The 18,206-nt window shown below is 41.0% G+C and overlaps 1 protein-coding gene across 2 annotated transcripts; it reads left to right on the top strand.

Moving 5' to 3' along the window:
• Positions 1-1,647: 1,647 nt before the first annotated feature.
• Positions 1,648-11,946, top strand: LOC120723985 (caspase-3-like). 2 transcript variants are annotated; one of them, XM_040015869.1, is made up of 7 exons: positions 1,648-1,773; positions 2,411-2,476; positions 3,371-3,516; positions 3,863-3,991; positions 6,650-6,825; positions 7,781-7,901; positions 11,502-11,946. In XM_040015869.1, the coding sequence occupies exons 2-7, from the start codon at positions 2,415-2,417 to the stop codon at positions 11,729-11,731; spliced, it is 864 nt and encodes a 287-aa protein (XP_039871803.1). In that variant the 5' UTR covers positions 1,648-1,773; positions 2,411-2,414; the 3' UTR covers positions 11,732-11,946. The 2 variants fall into 2 exon arrangements, with proteins under 2 accessions (XP_039871803.1, XP_039871804.1); XM_040015870.1 differs by having other exon boundaries at positions 1,653-1,759.
• The last annotated feature ends 6,260 nt before the right edge of the window (positions 11,947-18,206 follow it).

Below are 18,206 nucleotides of genomic sequence, written 5' to 3'. Positions count from 1 at the left end.
CAAATAAGAGTAACAATAAACAGTACAATGAAATAAGAAGGGTAAATAAATAAAGGAAAGGAAAAAAAGAGGGATGTGACAGACTTCTTAACAACTTTGTAGGGGAGACCGGGGATAGTTGTAACATTTTTGACATTTCTGTCTGTAAATTGGAGCTCTTTTAAGATAGTGGATTCAAAATGTAATGCAAAGTATTTACATGTCTCTGCTATTAAATAGTGCAGCTATTTTCTCTGCAGCACAATTACTCATTGCATGATATGGTCTCAAACACGAAGAGTGAAATGTTACAATTAACCCCATAGTCTGGGTTAGTTGTAACATATCCTGGGGTAAAATGTAACACAATGAAATAAGGGTACTAACAAAACATTAACATGTAATCTTTGTTTATTCAACACATGAATGCACTTACATCCATTTATGTAGCTGTGTGTGTGTGTGTGACAGAATGCAGAAATCTAACTTTTGAACATATTCCAACCCCCCCCAAAAAGACAAATTATGGAATTTTCTGCAACTGAATATTTCATTAATTTTGGTTGGTCTTCCTTGAGTTTGGCCTCATTGGCTCAGTGGGCATTATAACCTACAACTCTTGCACCAATTTTGAATATAACAATGAAGCTGAAAAAATGTAGTTGTTCACCAGCATCGCAATTCCATTACTTTTTATCCTGGCTTACCTTGGTGTGGTTTGCAAAGTGCTTCAGAAAGATGAGGAAATCTGTTTCTTGCACCCATCCTGATTTATTTCCACTACCAGTACTTCCTACTGGTCCATCTCTGACACAGTGGTCTGCATAATGTATGTGTGGGAACACAAACAGTGAAGTAATTGTGTTGCCAATGGCATTAACCGCATATACAAATGCGACCAGTGAACCTCTCTCTGCTGATGTCGTTGCCCCAACTTGTCTAATATAAGTTAAAGTAATAGTGTGGTACGTTTTAACATCTGCGTTATTGTTACAACTAACCCAGACTGTTGCTGTTACAACTGACCCAGACTCTTATAGCCATGAACTAGCTAACATTACAGCCAACGGCTAAAACATTAGCACTAAAGACCTACACAGAATATATCCCCATAGACATACAAATAACATAATTTAAGTTTGATGAGTTTAACTGCAAAGCAGATAATGCTATTAGAAATTGAAATAAAGTAGAAAAACTTACTTTTTGGCATACAAATTACTTTTTTTCATGTTAAATTGTCTGTGTTTGACAAAATGTGCTGATTTTTCACATGTGATAGCAGAACTGAATTGGGCATGCACAGGATGAGTCACATCATTTGAAACTTAGCCCTGATTGGAGAAATTGGAAGTGTTACAACTGACCCACGTTACAACTATCCCCGGTCTCCCCTACTTGAAAGTTGTAATTGTGACAGCTCGTTTGTTAAAAGTTTCTGAATGAATTTCAATCAATGATAAACCTTTTAAAAAAAAAATTAATTTAAGAGAGTTTAAGTAATATTCAATTTCAATCAAAACAAATTAAATGATGGGGTTGAGTTTTGAAATGTACATTTATGTAAATGAAATTTCCCGATATAAAGATTGACAATGACAATGTCTTGTTGTTCTCAATAAAGTTGGATTTTTAAAAAGTGACGTTGTCTTCTCCCGCCCACACTGGGACGGCGTCCCGACTGGCTCAGGTCTTAAGTGAGAGATTTCCTGTTTGACGTTATTTATGTCACAGATGTCATAAAAGCGCATTCTACTGTTTTCTACTGTCTCGTTACAGGGTACGTTTATTTAGGTATGTTCCACTTTATTGGTTTTTACTCCTGTGAGCCGTTTTGTTTCACTTATATGTTTTTCTGACGGAGCTGTAACTAAAATGAAACTGTTTAAAAAAGCAGCGTGGGGATATCAATTTTAGGACTTTGTTCACTCGTCTTTATTACTGTGTAACATTAGCTGTAGTAACAATTTAATGCACAGTTGTCGTCTGTTAGGTTTGTAGTTTTTGTCTGCAGTTACATTTTACGCACCTCATCCCAGTGTTGGGGTAATTTATCAAACTCATATCCTGATATTGACAAAATGAGAGTTTAACATTCAACTTTAGATTTTGTTTGTAATGAAATAGAGAGATTCCTTTTGTCCTTTGTACTATAAAATGGGTGTATATGTTTTTTGTTTCGCTATGAGCTACATTTTAAGTTTGGTTTAGCTTCCGCTTTTTTGTGTGGATACATCAGAATCTGCTTTATGTCAGGCTGTGCCTCCATGCACCCAACAATATAAACTGCATTGAACCAAACAATTAATATTCATGTGAGCAACTTCCTAGTTTGACCTTGCACAGTTTGGCGTGCTCTGTTAGACTGTTAGGAGTCACAGGGTGTTTTGTCCTCTTTCTGTGGTGACTTCTTTCTCTGTTCTGTGCACAGGAACATGGCTGATGGTGACACGCAGAGAGAGGGGGACGTGGTGGATGCCAGCCTCTTCAAATTGTGGTAACTATTGTGCATTACTGCTCACTGTCTGACTCCGTGTACAGTCATATGAAACATAAAGTTTCTGCAGGATGCTGTACAGTCTGTGAAAAACATGCACACCCAATGATTCAGCAGCTTGCAGAACCACGTTTAGCCACACAAGCTTGAAGTAATTGTTTTCTGTATAAGCAAATATTCCTCTACAGTGATGTCCTTATCAGTTCATCACAATTTTGGCTCGCTCTTCTTTACTACATTGCCTCAGTTCATTGAGGCTTTGCAGGCATTTATTTATGCACAGCTCTCTTCGGGTCTCGTTACAGGACTTCGGGTGATTGCAGCACGTTGATTCTTTGCTTTTTCAGCCTTTCTGTTCTAGATTTGCCGGTGCCATCAGGATCATATGAGCCTTAGCATTAGCTATTAGGCAGATGGCCTCACAGTTCATTTTAGAATAATTTGCTATGCAGAGGAGTTCATGATTGACTCAACGCCTGTCTGCTTGGTGCACAGGTCCTGTATCTGCAAACCAAGCCCAAATCATCCCCCTCAGTCAGCATGAGGTGCTCTTTTTGGTTTTCTCCAGATATGTGAAACCCTGCTACTGTGTTCTTTTTAGAGAGAAGAGGCTTTCTTCTTCCAAACAAGCTGCACTTTTTCTAATTTTCCTGTCATTAACCTTTCATTTCATCATTTAACTTACTAAGTGTTGTTTTTCTAATTTCTCTGAGCATTGCCTGACTCCTGGAAACAATTTTGGCATTGTAGTAACACCTGACTTAAACAAAGATATTTATCTACAATATGTATCTGCACAGTTGTTAAAATGTTCTTCTAAGTATGATGCCCGCTAAACAAGTTCTTAAGTTCTTCAGTGAAGGGTAATCACATTGTTTGTGTGTACACTTTCAGGAAACAAGCAAATGCAGGAAAGGGTAAGACCAAGGAAACGAACAGCAGCAGACCAGAAGCCTCTGACTCTTACCGCTACAAGATGGACTACCCATGCATCGGCACCTGTTTGGTTATCAACAACAAGAACTTCCACCCAACAATAGGTAACAGTGGGTCCATCCTGCCGCTCGGGCCACACTGACTCACACACTAATAGATTTGGCCTCTGCCTGGGCCTTCCTGTTGCCATAGTCACCACTGTGATTGACTACTGCTGTCTTTCATGGAGTTACAGCGGAGAGGAATCGTGCTGTGACAGTTTAAAGAAACACTTGATTAAAAAGACAAAAAGAAACTGGAGTCTGTGTCATTGCTACAAAGATCAGGCTCAGTGTTATCAGTCCAAAGTGTCACAGTCAGGGTGAAGTCAGGATACTCGTCCTCTTTGAAACTACACTGAAGACGCTGATGTTTACAGCGCGCTGCCTTTTCGCTGGTGTGTCTCTGCAGGGATGAGCACTCGTGATGGCACAGATGTTGATGCTGCCAATGTTGAGAACACCTTCAGTAAGCTGGGCTACAAGGTCAAAGTGCACCATAACCAGACTGCGGCGCAGATGAAGAAACTAATGCTAGATGGTAAGAAGGGTTTTGGGTCATTCATGTTTACGTGTGTGTGGAGAACGATCCTCCCCGTGCCGTTGTGTGTTATGCTGAAGTCAGTTTGTCAGCTGATACTGTCTGCAGCTGGATCACGTTTGTGATTCAGTTTAATGCTCGTTTACTCTTTTTGCACTGTGAAAGAGACACTCCAAATGCAACAGCAGGTGTATGTGCAGTCATATAAATTTAGATAGATAGATGTGGAAAAACTTAATTTTGACCAGGTTTTAAAAAGACCTGGTGTTAATGAGCAACTATAGAAACAGCACTCTCAACACCTGAAGATTACGATTTTTTTAAACTATGCAGTTTAAATTATTCAGGATTTATATCTGTTTAATTTCTTTCCTAAATGGTTTCTTGTGATTGTTCAGTCAAAGCTTCATCATCATCATGTGACCCTAAACCTGACTGTAGGGAATAAACCATGCAGAATTTATGCGAAACTGCAGGAACCGTCTGACGATGAATGAATAAATAAACACTTTAAATATATTACATAGATGACTTAACTGTAGTTTTAATAATAATTTGAGAATTGCATCATTTTAAAATGCAGTAAATTGCTGCGTTAACCGCCTGCGCTCTGCACATCTCTGATAAATCGCTGCAGTAACTTTAAGGCCAGCATTTACAGACAGGTCAGAGAGGCAGAGCATCAAATCAATCACGCATAGCTGATCGTTCAAACAGAAGGCCAACGACTTCCAAACACAAATATCTGCTCGATGCCGGCTGTGATTCGAACACATGTAAACGCTATTCCAGGATTCAGAGACAGAAAGTATTTACAGAACTCTGTTACAAAAACAATCATTTTCTTTTTTCCCCTCAAACTTTATGACAAAGTTCAAATGAGGGATTTTTGCTTTTCTCCTTTTAGCGCTCATAATTCAGCGGCCGCGCTTCGTTTGAATATCATCGCCTGTTAATGATCGAAGAGATAAGCAGCAAAGCCCGTCTCTGCCTGTCTGTGAAGCCTTCTTAGCGCCATCGGTGTGTTTCGACCTTTAATAAAATGAATCACAAAAGAGTTTTCGATTTTTATTTTACTGTTAAAATTCGTATTCAAAAGTACGCGTTCCAGAGTATGTTACGAAAACTGTTCTTAATACATCTGCAAATTTTGTGACATCATGTTGAATTTATCACAGAGTGTAACTTACAGAGTAACTTAACAGTAATTTCTTTAAAAAGAAGAAGTTGGTGCAACGATCTGACAACACGCCTGTTTATTTTATTTCAAATTGTCGGTGTTAACAGAAACAACGAAAACTGAATATCAAGCAGGAAAATCTTAAATGTATGGAATTCACATGTCAGGATAGACTGCTTCTTTTTTGTAGTCCTCTAATGTCCTGTTTTTGGGAAGACACCATGAGGTTGCTTCTGTTTGCTCAGTCCTGCCTCAAAAAGTCTGAGTGGTCAAACTATACATTTACAATGAAAGCTTTCAAAAGAATGTGAATTTCAGTTTTATTTATACAGTGCTAAATCTAAACTGTGGCCTCAACGTGCTTTATATTATAAGGTAAAGACCCTATAATAATGCTGAGAAGGTCATCTATAGCTAACTGTCCAAGTCCAAGTTTTTTGGAAGAAAGCGCCATCTCCTGGTGAAACCCTGGAATTTAGTGAAATGGGCGTGTTACAGGGTAAAAATAGATCCACTCCAAGGCTGACCCCTGGCTGACCCCTGGCTGACCCCTCGCTGTAAGTGAAAATTTGTGCAAGAACACAAACTGAAGCATATCCTCAGGAACAGAGAGGGGTACTTTCAGCTGCTCTTTATTTCTAAGCGGATCAGTCCAGAGGATGGATCCACATGATGGCTGAGCACAGCTTTATGCTGGATGGCCTTCCTGACACGACCCTCACATATACTGGGAGCAGGACAGTGAGTACACAAACCTGTGTGTGTGTCTCCTCTTGAATCAGGGTTGTTTCGTATGTACAAGGTTACAAAGTGTTAACCCCAACACCATGACGCAAGATCTCACAACCAATTATGAGTTAATCAGAGGCTGTTTGTGTGTTGCCACTGCCCAAGCAACACACCTGAGTTCATTACACTCAGCTGCCCCTCGGCTCAGTCAGCTACACCCTCCCCTGCTCCAGAGACATGTGGCCCGTACTCAGGAATAAATCAATCCCACGTCTGTGCTACTCAACCATCTTCCTGTTAAACGCCATAACTGACTTTAACCTGCTGTCTTCAGATTTCCAGCCTGGATCTTATCACCCTGTCCAAGTTTCTTACCTTATCTTAAATCATTTTTAACTTGATATGCAAAACGTTAGAACTGAGAATGGTGTTCATTCTTTTTCACGTGGCTGTAAAAGTGAGTTAACAAAGTGAGTTAACAAAGTGAGTTAACAAGCCACCTGCGCTCTCCTAATTGACCAAAGCTTTGTGTTTTTGCTAGCAGTTGTTAGAGGGCCATGCTAACTAACAAATAAAAGCAGACTGGACTGTTTGGGAGTGTGAGCTTTAATAGGCAGGAGATCCAACAGCGTACATGTACTGCAGGAATATGAAGTACCTAAAAACCTAAACCTATTTTAGTAGCACTCTTTAAAACAACTGGACTAATAACTCATATTGTTTCCCCATCTACTCTGCTGTGTTTCCAGCATCCAAAGAGGACCACAAGAACAATGCATCATTCGTGTGTGTGCTGCTTAGTCATGGAGATGAGGGTGTGATTTACGGCACCGATGGCCCCGAAAGGTTCGATACCCTGGCAAAGTGCTTTAGAGGAGACTACTGTGCGGGTCTGGTGGGGAAGCCAAAGCTCTTCTTCATTCAGGTTAGTTAATTATGCCAGTGTGGTACACTTCTGTGAATACAGTCATGTTTTCATTTGTATTTGATCAAGTTGTAAAATATTTCCATTGATCGTAATTTGCTTTGGAACTTTGATAAGGAGTCTAAACTCACTTTCAATGAGAAAAAGCTAATTACTACATGTTACAACATTTAGACTATGTTCCCTTTCTACAGTTGATGCCACCGTAAAACAGGTGCAGCTAATACCAAATACTAGAGAGCAGTTATCCCCATTTCCTCAGGAGGCGTAGCCTTTTGCCAGTCTTCCTTCTAAATGACAAGTTCCTCTTAATAATGTTACACTGTGTCACTGCACCATCTTGTGGTACGCATTGGTATTACACCCAGCTCTACTTCAACATGAGTCCTGAGTCCCAGACGATTCATTTTGTCCTCTGTAGTGGTCAAAATGAGTTCAACTGAAAGATGCTTGTTTTCCTCAGTAATCAGGAGGATGACAGACACAGTTTTTTCCTGAAATTCTGTTTTTGGTTTAGTCCATTCTGGAAAGTTATAACAACTTTTAAACACACGGATGTACACGCCTGCTTGACTGTGACAACCTGAATGCTTTTGGTGCTAAGATTAAAAATACATGCAAAAAACTGGATGTCTAGCTGTACATTACATCCTCCATCCACCAGAAACATTCAGGTAGTTACGCCTAGCTTATTCCCAGCCACCTCACCTGGAGCAGTCAGCTGGGTAGGGGAGGTCTGGCCATCTCTACTTGGATTAGTGTACCTGCGATGCAGAGATGGATAAGTGACAGAAAATGAATGGATGTATGGAGCTTATGAAAAAGTACATACAAGCTGCTTTTAGCAGATTTGACTGGTGACTTTATACAGATGTTTATACAGATGTTTCAAGATGTCTGCCAAGTGGAGCTTCAAGAAGGACTTTGATAATATCTGCTTCTCCTTCCTTTTCAGGCATGCCGTGGTACAAACCTGGATGAGGGAGTCATTGAGACCGACAGTGTTGGAGACGAGCAGACGTCTGAGAAGATTCCTGTGGAGGCCGACTTCTTATATGCCTATTCCACCGCTCCAGGTACAAACAGTGTTTTCTGTTATCTTAATAGGCTACGTCCCATTGTAGCTAAAGGGTGGACCCACATGGAAGGCAGTGGGAAAAGGTGAGCTTTATTTGAACTGATGGCAAAGTCCATAAAAAAGACCAAAAAAAGTGCAAATAATACTTAATCTCCAAAAAATTAAAAGATAAGAAATGGCAGGTAAAAAATAGACACTTTGGTAAAGAACACAGGAGAGACAGGGATTTACACGCTTACTGCGATAAGATCAATGCTTTAAGCTCAGGATGTAGCCCACATACAGAAATGGGACATTAAAATATATGCCTCAAACATGTGGGAGAAAAAAAGGGGGAAACTATTAGGATAATGGCACAGGAGATGTCAAACTAAATGCAAAACACAGGAGACAATGACTACCAAAATAAGAGAGGAAATGAAAAAAAAGCCACTGAAACAGGGAGACGTGGATACAAGAACGTTATGGGATGAATAACAATAAAAGAACAAACTCTAACTAAGAAGAAAAGAGGAACAGGATACTAATGAAAAAACCCAATGAAACCAGACAGAAACAATACCAAGAACCAGACGACCTGAAGAAAGAATGGAAATAAAAACCCAAAAATTAAACACAACTCTGAAAACTCTGAGTTCAGAAACAGACAGAAGTGCCAAATATAGACACTTTTAACTTGAAAAGGCAACTGATGCAGGACAGCAGAGTGTCGTGATCTATGACATAAATCATCATCAATTTAACATTTCTGGACACACTTTAGTGACCACTACATTTTACAATAACTAGTTTAGCTTTTCGTGGATTTTGACTCTGGAATATCTGTTTTTAATTTGTTGTATGAATAAAATACAACTCTTCATTATACTCAGACATCTTTCATGGTTCATTTTTGAGGTATATTTTTTTCTGCTCCAGTACCATCATTTAGCTAACTGATTTGACTGGGCTGGATATATAATTAAATGTCTTAATACCAGTGTTGGGACTAACGCGTTATTAAGTAACGCGTTACAGTAACTACGTTATTATTGTGGTAACGAGCACGGTAACTAGTTATTATGCCAAAACCGGGAACGCGTTACTCGTTACTGGGATTTAGATAGGCTCGTTATTCGTTACTTCGTGTGGTGGCTATCGCGGAGCTTCCACAGATTCAATAACATTAGCAAGTGGTGGAGGCCAGCAGGTGGATGAAGGAAAAGGGAGGCAAGAGGAGAGACCCGAAGCGGCCGCTGGTCCGAGAGTGTCAGGTGAACTGAACTTCAGGTAAGAAGTTATGACCTGCAGTCCATCTGGGTCAGATATGAACCAAGTTTAGGTGGAGTTTATTTTCGTTATGCTGACTTTTTCGTACTGCGTGCTAGCTAGCATGACAGAGTTTCTATACAGCTGGGTGGGTGCTATGATACTGATGTTGAGCTTTATTTTGTTCATAAGGTTAATTATTAGAGTTGCCAACCGTCCCGTAAAAAACGGAATCGTCTCGTATTCAGAGAAAATATTACGCGTTTCGTATTGAGGTGAAAAGGAACACAATTTGTCCCGGACTTCAGCTACAATGAAAAAGACACAAAGCTGGAGTTATTCTGTGTTTACGCTGCACAGCTGCCTCTTCTTCTCTCATCCTCTCACCCTCTCCTCTCCTGTATCTACTTCAATCATGAAACTGATCAATGATCAGCTGATCGGCTTTTCTCTCTTGTTTATTTATCGCCCACTTTGCGCCAGAAAGAGGAAACCAGCGGATGTCGCGCTAAACAACAGCAGCACGTTTAAGCTTGATCAGCTGTTGTTAGAATTTATTTAATATTAATTTCTAGTATCAGCTGATGTTTGCTGGAGCCACAGCTGTAAACCTGCTGGCCATGATATCGGTTTGAATATGTGGTGAGAGGGAAACATGAAGATGAAACCAGGAGATGTCCTTACTGAATCATCAGAGCTGTGATGGAGAAACAGGTTTACCTTTTAGGTGACATGAATGAGTTGAAGGGAAGTTATGAACTGTTTCTGAGAGACAAATAACACCAGGATCCTTTTCTAAGTAGCTGACAGCTGGTAACTGTGCAGGGGCGGGTCTAGCAAAGTGTTGCCAGGGGTCCATGTAGGGCATTAAAAAGGGAAAGGGGGGCACAAGGAAACACTTTCTTATTCTCATTTAAAATGTCTCACTTTTAAAAAAATAATTATCTGAATCTTGCAACAAACAATTGATAGATTGATACATATATACCATCAGAACAGTGTACATCACTGTCACAACAGTGTTTGTTTTCATTCAAAGGCTTTATGATTTTTCCTATAATGGTGGGCCGGTCTCTAGTCAAAATGCCCGGGACGATTTTTTTGTCCCAGTCCAGCCATGTATGCAGCTCATCTGCAGTCTGGTGTTGCCTACACCTTCCTATTCAGAAGGCAGAATTTCCGAGTTCTGAGTACAGTCGAAAGCACCACGACTGCAGTTTTTGTGTTGGATGTAAAAAGCAGGCTAGGATAGAATCAGGCGTGGGATTTCTCTCGTGGAAATGTGCACATTATTTTTTCCTTTCTATTGGTAGGTGGCACAGTGCACTTGTGGCAAGTAAGCAAGCTAGAAGACTGGCACTCTTGCTGGGTATCCAGTTACGGAAGCAACACATTAAAATTCTGAGTAAAACCAAAGTTACTTTCCCTAGTAACTAGTTACTCTGAAAGTAACGAGTAACTTGAAGTAACTGAGTTACTTTTGATAGAAGTAACTAGTAATGTAACTAAGTTACTAATTTAAAGTAACTTACCCAACACTGCTTAATACAGCCTTTAGGTGATCAGTCGGCTAAAGTAACAGCTAAGATGACTGTGGCAAGGACCACACACACACACACACACAGCGTTGTCAGTTTATTCTGTTTATTGTCTATGGCAGTAGATTCTGTTGTTTTGGTGCTCTGCATGCTGGAAACGGTCACTCCAAGGCTGCTGCCACACACACGTTTTTCTGCTCTGCTGTCACTGAAAAAGAACTGAGCCAGCACACCTGTGTTTCAACCACGCCTCCCTGTGAGCTCACTGTGTCGTCCCTCCCCTGCAGCAGGCCAGAGGCCACACCTCTGCCACAATGACTAACAACCGTAACTTACCTCTAAACAATGTGTTGCTTTCTCACTCACTGCAACCTACATGGCTCTGCTTGATGCTGCTGAGTCACATGACCACAGGAGATCGGAATGCAGTAGAGCAGGGAGGAGGGGCGAAGCAAAGTGTGCCTGCATGAGAGGAGCATTGCTTCCACATGTCTCCTTTCTGATGAATGGGAGCAACTTACAGGGGACAGACAAACTAAAGCATCGAGCGTATTGGGCTAGTATTGATCCAATACCAGCCCCGGTATCAGTTCTATCGATATCTTACTGCATAAAATTATATTAAATTAAATTGAGTACCATCGTAGTAATAATAAACACATAGCTGAACTAAACAGATGCCCTCCCATAGATCAGTGTTTTGTATCAGTCACCAGTCCAGCTACTATTAGTGTCAGGATTGTGTATTATAATGAACGATCGCCTCCTCGTTGTGTTTTCTAAGAGCGCTAACACTGTCACTCGTCCTGCAGGATACTACTCATGGAGAAACACAACCTACGGCTCCTGGTTCATACTGATGTTGTGTGAGATGTTGGAGCGCTACAGTGGGAAGCTGGATCTGATGCAGATCATGACGCGAGTCAACTACGGTGTTTCACGCTACTTCGAGTCCTCCAGCAACCTGCCTGGCTTTGGTTGCAATAAGCAGATCCCCTGTATCGTCTCTATGTTGACCAAAGACTTTTACTTCCCCGTCTAGATTTACATGGTTGAACCTCAATCATCTTTGTTCTCCTTGACCAAATGCAAAGTCTGGTGCTGTGCTGCAGCTGATGCAAAGCAGGATGACAGTGATTTAAATGTGACTAAACCCATTTGCACAATTGGCACTTAGATTAGTGATACTTTCATTGATTTTAGTGTTTTAGTGTTAGATGTATGTTTGTATTAAAGTGAAAAAAAAAAAACCCTTAACAGTGTTGCGACAGTTTCCATCTGTATTTTCTGGGCGCTCCGCACATTTTTGCTGTCTGTCGTAGGTTTATGTTTTGTCGGCCTAACAATGGCATGTTTTTGGACCTCATATTGAGAGTTCCAGTGAACATCTACCAAACTCAGGTTCAACACTTTGAATCATCAGTTCTTTCTGAGCCTTTGAAAATGGGAGGTTATGTGTAAAACATTTAATTCAATACATGTGTTAAAATCCTTGAATTGAAGCTGAAGGTCCGCACTTCAGTCACATCTTCTTTGTTTGACTTAAAGTCCACTCTGGTGGCGTGCAGAAGCAGCAGTCCACACACTCATAGAGCTGACCATATGACAGGCCAGATGTTTTGTATTTTGAACCAACGGTGTGAACATGCAGCCACTAGAGGAGGCCAGAGAAACAACTAACGTGGTTCTCAGAGGCCTTTAATGACTCAGCAGGTTTCAGGAACTGAAACTGTGGCCCAGTTTAATCCTTGATGCACCGACCATGTGGAAGTGCTAATTTGAAAACGAGAAAAGAAATAAGACTTTCTGTTTAGACAGTTGTCAGCTTCTTCTTCTTCTTTTTCCAATTCTTCCGTTTTTCTTTTTAACCATCTGTATTCTGCGTAGAAGGAAGCTTCTGTCCGGGGCCCGTTGCTGTGAAATACAAACTCCTTGGATAGGTTTGTCAGACCCCTCCCCGGGCTCAGCTGTGTGTCACAGAGATAACCCTGACCCCGTGGAGAGCTGGCACACACTTTCCATTTGTTGAGGATCGAGTGTGGAGGTTGGAGTTTCTCAGACATCACGTTTTCCATTCCCAGATTTTGACAAAGCTGTTTTCTCTTTGCTGTAAACAGAAACAGTGTGCTGAGTGACTCACCGGCAGCACAAATAACACCAAATGTAACAATCATAAATGAATGGGGAAATTCAGTACGTGTGAGTGTGCCAGTGGAAGCCTTATCTTTAGAGTTTCCATTAAAAACAGACACATGTCATGCATACATGCTGCTGTGTTGGGAATTTGTCGATCTGCTGCTAGCTTGCAGACATTTTCATGTGAAACTGCACAGCTCAGTTTCGATTCTTCTTTTGAAAGAATGAACGGAATCACTGCGTGCACTACTCTAAACTGCAGCTTGACTCTGGGCCACAGCTACACACTTAGAGGAGAAACATTACAAACGTGTCCTTTCCACACAACGGCAGGTGTGCTGCTGCCAACCCCTTAAACACACACACAGTTGTGAGAAGTTTCTAGTTTCGTTTCCAGTTCCAGTGGCGGAGAAAGAAGAGGAGCTGTGGGGGCGACGGAGGGAGAGAGACACAGAGGAAGTGAAAATGAAATTCAGCTCAAAGATCGTCTATGTCCTAAGAATAAACGATTTCGGGGGGAGGGGGAGTCATTTCCGCCGTGTTTCACCCGCTTGCACATTTAAACACGTATTTTCTACAGTTAGCCAGGACATGTATTCAGGTACTAGTCACTGAGCTATGTATATATATCCCAGGCGTGCAGTGATTTAATGTTGGTGTTTTGGAGTGGCGTGGCAAGGTGAATAGTAAAAAAGATAATTAAAAAAAACCAAAAAACACAACGGAGTGAGCCATCTTCGCTTCGACGTGTGCGAGCGCACGCGAGACTTCACGACGCTCGAGACCGACCCAAAGCGAGAGCACGAGAGCAGGAGGGGGATTTCCAGCTCTGGCCCCCACTTCCCGAAGCGGCCGTTGTTTTGCTTTCGGTCTGAATGCAGAAACAGAAATAAACGACGACCACACTTTCCCTTTTCCACTTAAAACCTCGAACACGTTAACCTGTCCGGCTTTGGCTGCTCTTCTTATTCCGACAGCGGGACTGTGGAGCCCGAGGCCGTCCAAACCTAACAGGTAACATCTTATTTCCGCATATTAACGTCGCTGCCTTGCGCTCCCCTGGCCACACTGACTTCCTACAGGGCGACATGACGGATCCCTAGCTCAAGTGAAAGTAGTTCTGCAGTTTGTCTCCGCGTTTCATGACTCGGTATGGGATTTATTTTCACTTTTGACTTCGTTGTTTTGGGTCAGCTCGGTGGCAGGCGGTAGACACACAGGGCGCGATAAACTTCTGACTTGACCCCCGCTGCTAAAGCAGACTCGACTCCAGAACAAACACGTTACTAACGTTGGAAAGTCAGCGCTGATGTGGCTGTTTACCTGGAATTGTTAATATTTGCTAGCATCCTCCCGCTCTTTGAAGTGTACAGTGTTTATCTGTTTGTAACTGTGTGTATTTACCGTGTTATAATGTGAGTAGCAGCGGGACTGAGCCGTGAACAGTATTCAGGTCTTAGTGCGTGTTATTTACACTGAAAACACTACAAGTGTTATATTGTCTGCACTCCGTGACAAGTAACTTACCATGTTTAGCAGTATAAAAATAAATGTGCTATACAATGAAGAAATAATAATAGTAATACTATTAATAATTTAAAAAGTAGTATTGATGTTATAATATTGAATGTTATATTTTTAAATGTACAGTTGGACTATATTTGTGTAGACACCGTTATGTACACAGTGTAAATGCATATTTCAACTCTTCTTGATCCAATTTTTCCGCATTATCAGCAGCAAATGTTCCTCATTGTGCAATTAGTAAAAAACAGAAGAAAGCACACATAGTGCCACGCACTGTGATGACATGTTGGTCAGAAATCAGTATAGTTTGCGTCAACGGTTTAACCGCATTCATTTAACCCTAAAGTCCCGCTGTGATGATTCCCCCTTCAACCTATTAAACATCTGCTTATTGAAATGTATTCACACATGTGCTGTTCTCTCAGAGGACTTACATGCAGTCTGTCTCTCTGAAAAACGGAGCGGAAACATGACATAGTGCTGAGTTAAGTGAATTTGGCGAATGCGTTAAAATAGATCTGGGTCTTTTTTTTCCCCTTCAATTGTCTTTCTGTTAGAAAATGTCTTCTGTCAGCGTCAGATACCCTGAAATAAAACTAAGTTTTTACAAGTATACCTGTAGTTAAACTGCATGTCTGTGAATGATGAAAATATTAATAAAATATTAATATCCACAGACGTAATTTAAGAACAAACAAATGCTCGTATTTGTGAATGTGAGCGTGCTGCTTTTAACGTGTGAAGCAAGCTGCGGTCAGAACTTGGGTGATAAATGAGGATGAAGAGATACCTGGGTCGTTTTTACTATATATGAACTAATGAGCTGTCTTATCTGTGAATAAATAAATCAATTTCTTGTCCTGAGTCGCTAGTGTGACTGTAAGTAACCTGTGTGAATGATTTCTAACTGATGCTGTGTGTCATGTAGTCTGTTGGGAACACCTGAGACGGTTGTCTGTCTTTCCAAGACCAGCAAAGTCTGCTTTTGAAGCACACAGCACAGTTTGTTTGCACAGTGATCGGTGCAGCGCCCCCTGTTGCATCTGAGTTAAACAGCAATGGCACATTTTATCACATGTAAACTTAATGTGCTTCATGTATGAGATAAAAACATGTAGGATTACAATGCCTTAAAGTAAACAAGTGTAAGCCTGTGCAAACAAAAAAAGGTTTTGAGTCTGTTTTTGAATGCTGCATGCACAGGTGTAACTGATCTTAGGTCAGCAGTAACTGAAAGCACCCGCAGCATACTTGGATCTGCTTGTAGGAGCGTTTGCCCTGCACCTGATGGCAGCCTGACTGGGTTGTTTACAGTGAGCAAGTCAAAGATGCTTCAGGTGTGCAAACCACTGAGAGCTTAGTGCGCTGATAGGACTTTAAAGGTGAAATATCAGTTTGTGTTTGCTGAAGTCATTTGCGTTGAGATTTGGTGACACAAAGCTGTCTCTTATTGATATTTGCGTGGGTTGTTTAGTTTTCATTTTTGGGCACCAGGGGCTGTGTTGAAGTGGGACGTGGGCCCTGTGTTTTGCCCATGTGTGCCATTTGTGCTGCACTCCTTGTATCTTTTTCAGCTTGTGTTTTCTGTAGTGATATTGTGAGCTTTCACTGAGCAGACGCAGCTGAAAGGCTCAGCCTTGTTTGATATTTTGGATTTGATGCTGTGCTGTTTCACCTTGTTTAACCTGTTGGGGAAGCACTGCGCTGGCAGGGAGTGTCTGCCTGACTGGACTTTGATCAGGTTTGTGTGCAGAGATCATCACTCTGCCCTTAAATCAAATGTAGCGACATGGGTGGGCTAAAGTTTTCTGGGACGGTTATGAGCTCTGTGTTCATTTTTTCCTCTTGGTCCATTGTTGTTTTATTTCAGGTGTCGTTCTCTGGAACAAACAGTGTGAGGCTGAGTGTAGAGCTACAAACATGAGCTGACATTTTTATTTATGAACCGTGTTTTATGGCTGCTGTTCTTTGTGAACACATTAAAGAGCCTGGCCAAGAGTTTTATCTTTACAAGCACACACAGATCTGATTCAACTGTGTTCCACACCTCACTCTGAAATGATGACTATGAATGGGGGAAAAACATCAGTGGGGGGCTGCTATGCTCATTTCCAGCTCTACTTGAGTAGCTCTGGGTGATTCATGGTTCAGAATCGTTCTTGTTTGTCGTTGGCTTGGTGCAGCCGCTCCGTTCATCCTGTGTGAAACAAGATTTTTTTTAAGTGTTCTTGGCACAGTGAGCATCACGGCAGATCACGTATTACAGCATTTCTGTTATTTTTTTTAAAGTTGCTACAATATGCTATAATGTGTAAAAAACATCTTTGAATCCTAGTATCCATACCAGTGCTCACACATTCATAATAACGTATCTGTGTGTGTGACTTCACAGACCGCAATGCCAGTAGAACGAATGAGGATGAGACCCTGGTTACAGGAACAAATCGAATCCTGTCAGATTCCAGGGCTGAAATGGCTTAACAAAGTGAGTGTTGTCTCACTCACACACACACACACACACACACACACACACACACACACACACACACACACACACACACACTGTAATTCAAGATGATGTTAACAATGTAAATTGTTTGTAGGAGAAGAGGATCTTCCAGATTCCTTGGATGCACGCTGCCCGTCATGGCTGGGACCTGGAGAAAGATGCTCCGCTCTTCATGAGATGGGCCATACACACGGGTATTGCACAGATTTAACTGCAGCCTCTGCTGCTGCTTCTCCTTTTTAGCGGTTCTCATTTTCATGCCTGCTACACACTGAAACACTTCTGTGACTAAGTTCAGAGAGTTTTGATTTATAAAATGCTTCATTTTGATATCACTGGGAGTAGTGTTCCTCTTCGTTACTAACCCCAGTCAGTAACATTCAAAAAGGATCCAAGTTGAGCTTCACTTAAACAGAGAACAGTAACATCAGGAAATTCTTGTTTGTTTACTGTCCCTAAAATAATGAAATCCTTTTGCATTTGTTTGACTCCATATTTTTCACCTGATCTAAACACCACATGTGCTGGCTCTGTGCTGAACAGGTTGAGTACCTGCTCTCAGGTAACTTTGTTAGGAAGCACACAGTGTCTGTGTAAGGGTAATCCCCACTGCTTTGCTACAGCAGTAAATGAGAAAACATAATCTGTGTAATCTTTGCTAGAAGGACATTTGAAGACTGTCAGATGATGTCTCCCAATCGCTTTTTACATTTCAGTTTGGTTGGTATGTGAGAACATATGATGTAAAATGTCCAACTTTTGCTCCTTGGTGGTAAAGATTCCCCCTAAAAATTCCCAGATCCAGATCAAACGTTAATCACTGCTAAGCTGCGTAAACCCTCACCTCGGAGTAATCCTGCTAACAAACAAAGCAAACCAGTCACATGACCTCCTCGGTGGATAATATTAGGGAAATTGTTACATTGTTTAAATATTTCTGGTTAATTTTTCCACAGAGAGAAATGCTACTTTATTACAGATCGAGCTCAAAGCAGCTGCAGTCGTGTTGGTGGTGCCTGTACTTGATTGCAATACTTAGTTTGACCAATAAATGGTCTAATTGTATCATATTAAATGAGTTTATGTAATAAGACAAAGAAATATATTTTCCTTTTTTTTTCACTTTGATCTGACTTGAAATGTACATGTCACATAATTCAAGCTGCTGTAAAATTAAACAGCAAAAACTAACCAAGTAGAGTCTTTGTAGCTAATATTATAGAGTCAACAAGAGTCAGTATGCATACTGGTAACACTGGTTAGCTCAGAAATGATCGCCTCCATAGTGATGAAGCTGTTCTCTGAAATCCACCACAAAAAGACAAATTAGTGATTTTTCCTTCTA

This window comes from Simochromis diagramma, unplaced genomic scaffold (genome assembly GCF_900408965.1).
Source record: "Simochromis diagramma unplaced genomic scaffold, fSimDia1.1 OVJJ01000685.1, whole genome shotgun sequence".
Lineage (NCBI taxonomy): Eukaryota > Metazoa > Chordata > Actinopteri > Cichliformes > Cichlidae > Simochromis > Simochromis diagramma.
The sequence above is the reverse complement of the archived record's forward strand: the minus strand, read 5'-3'. Positions and strand labels throughout refer to the sequence as shown.

Excerpts from the sequence above, each read along its gene's own strand:
- LOC120723985 (XM_040015869.1), top strand. The coding sequence starts at position 2,415 with ATGGCTGATGGTGACACGCAGAGAGAGGGGGACGTGGTGGATGCCAGC. Across the intron at positions 2,477-3,370 it reads GCCAGCCTCTTCAAATTGTG|GAAACAAGCAAATGCAGGAA; the intron begins GTAACTATTGTG and ends GTACACTTTCAG. Across the intron at positions 3,517-3,862 it reads GAACTTCCACCCAACAATAG|GGATGAGCACTCGTGATGGC; the intron begins GTAACAGTGGGT and ends GTGTCTCTGCAG.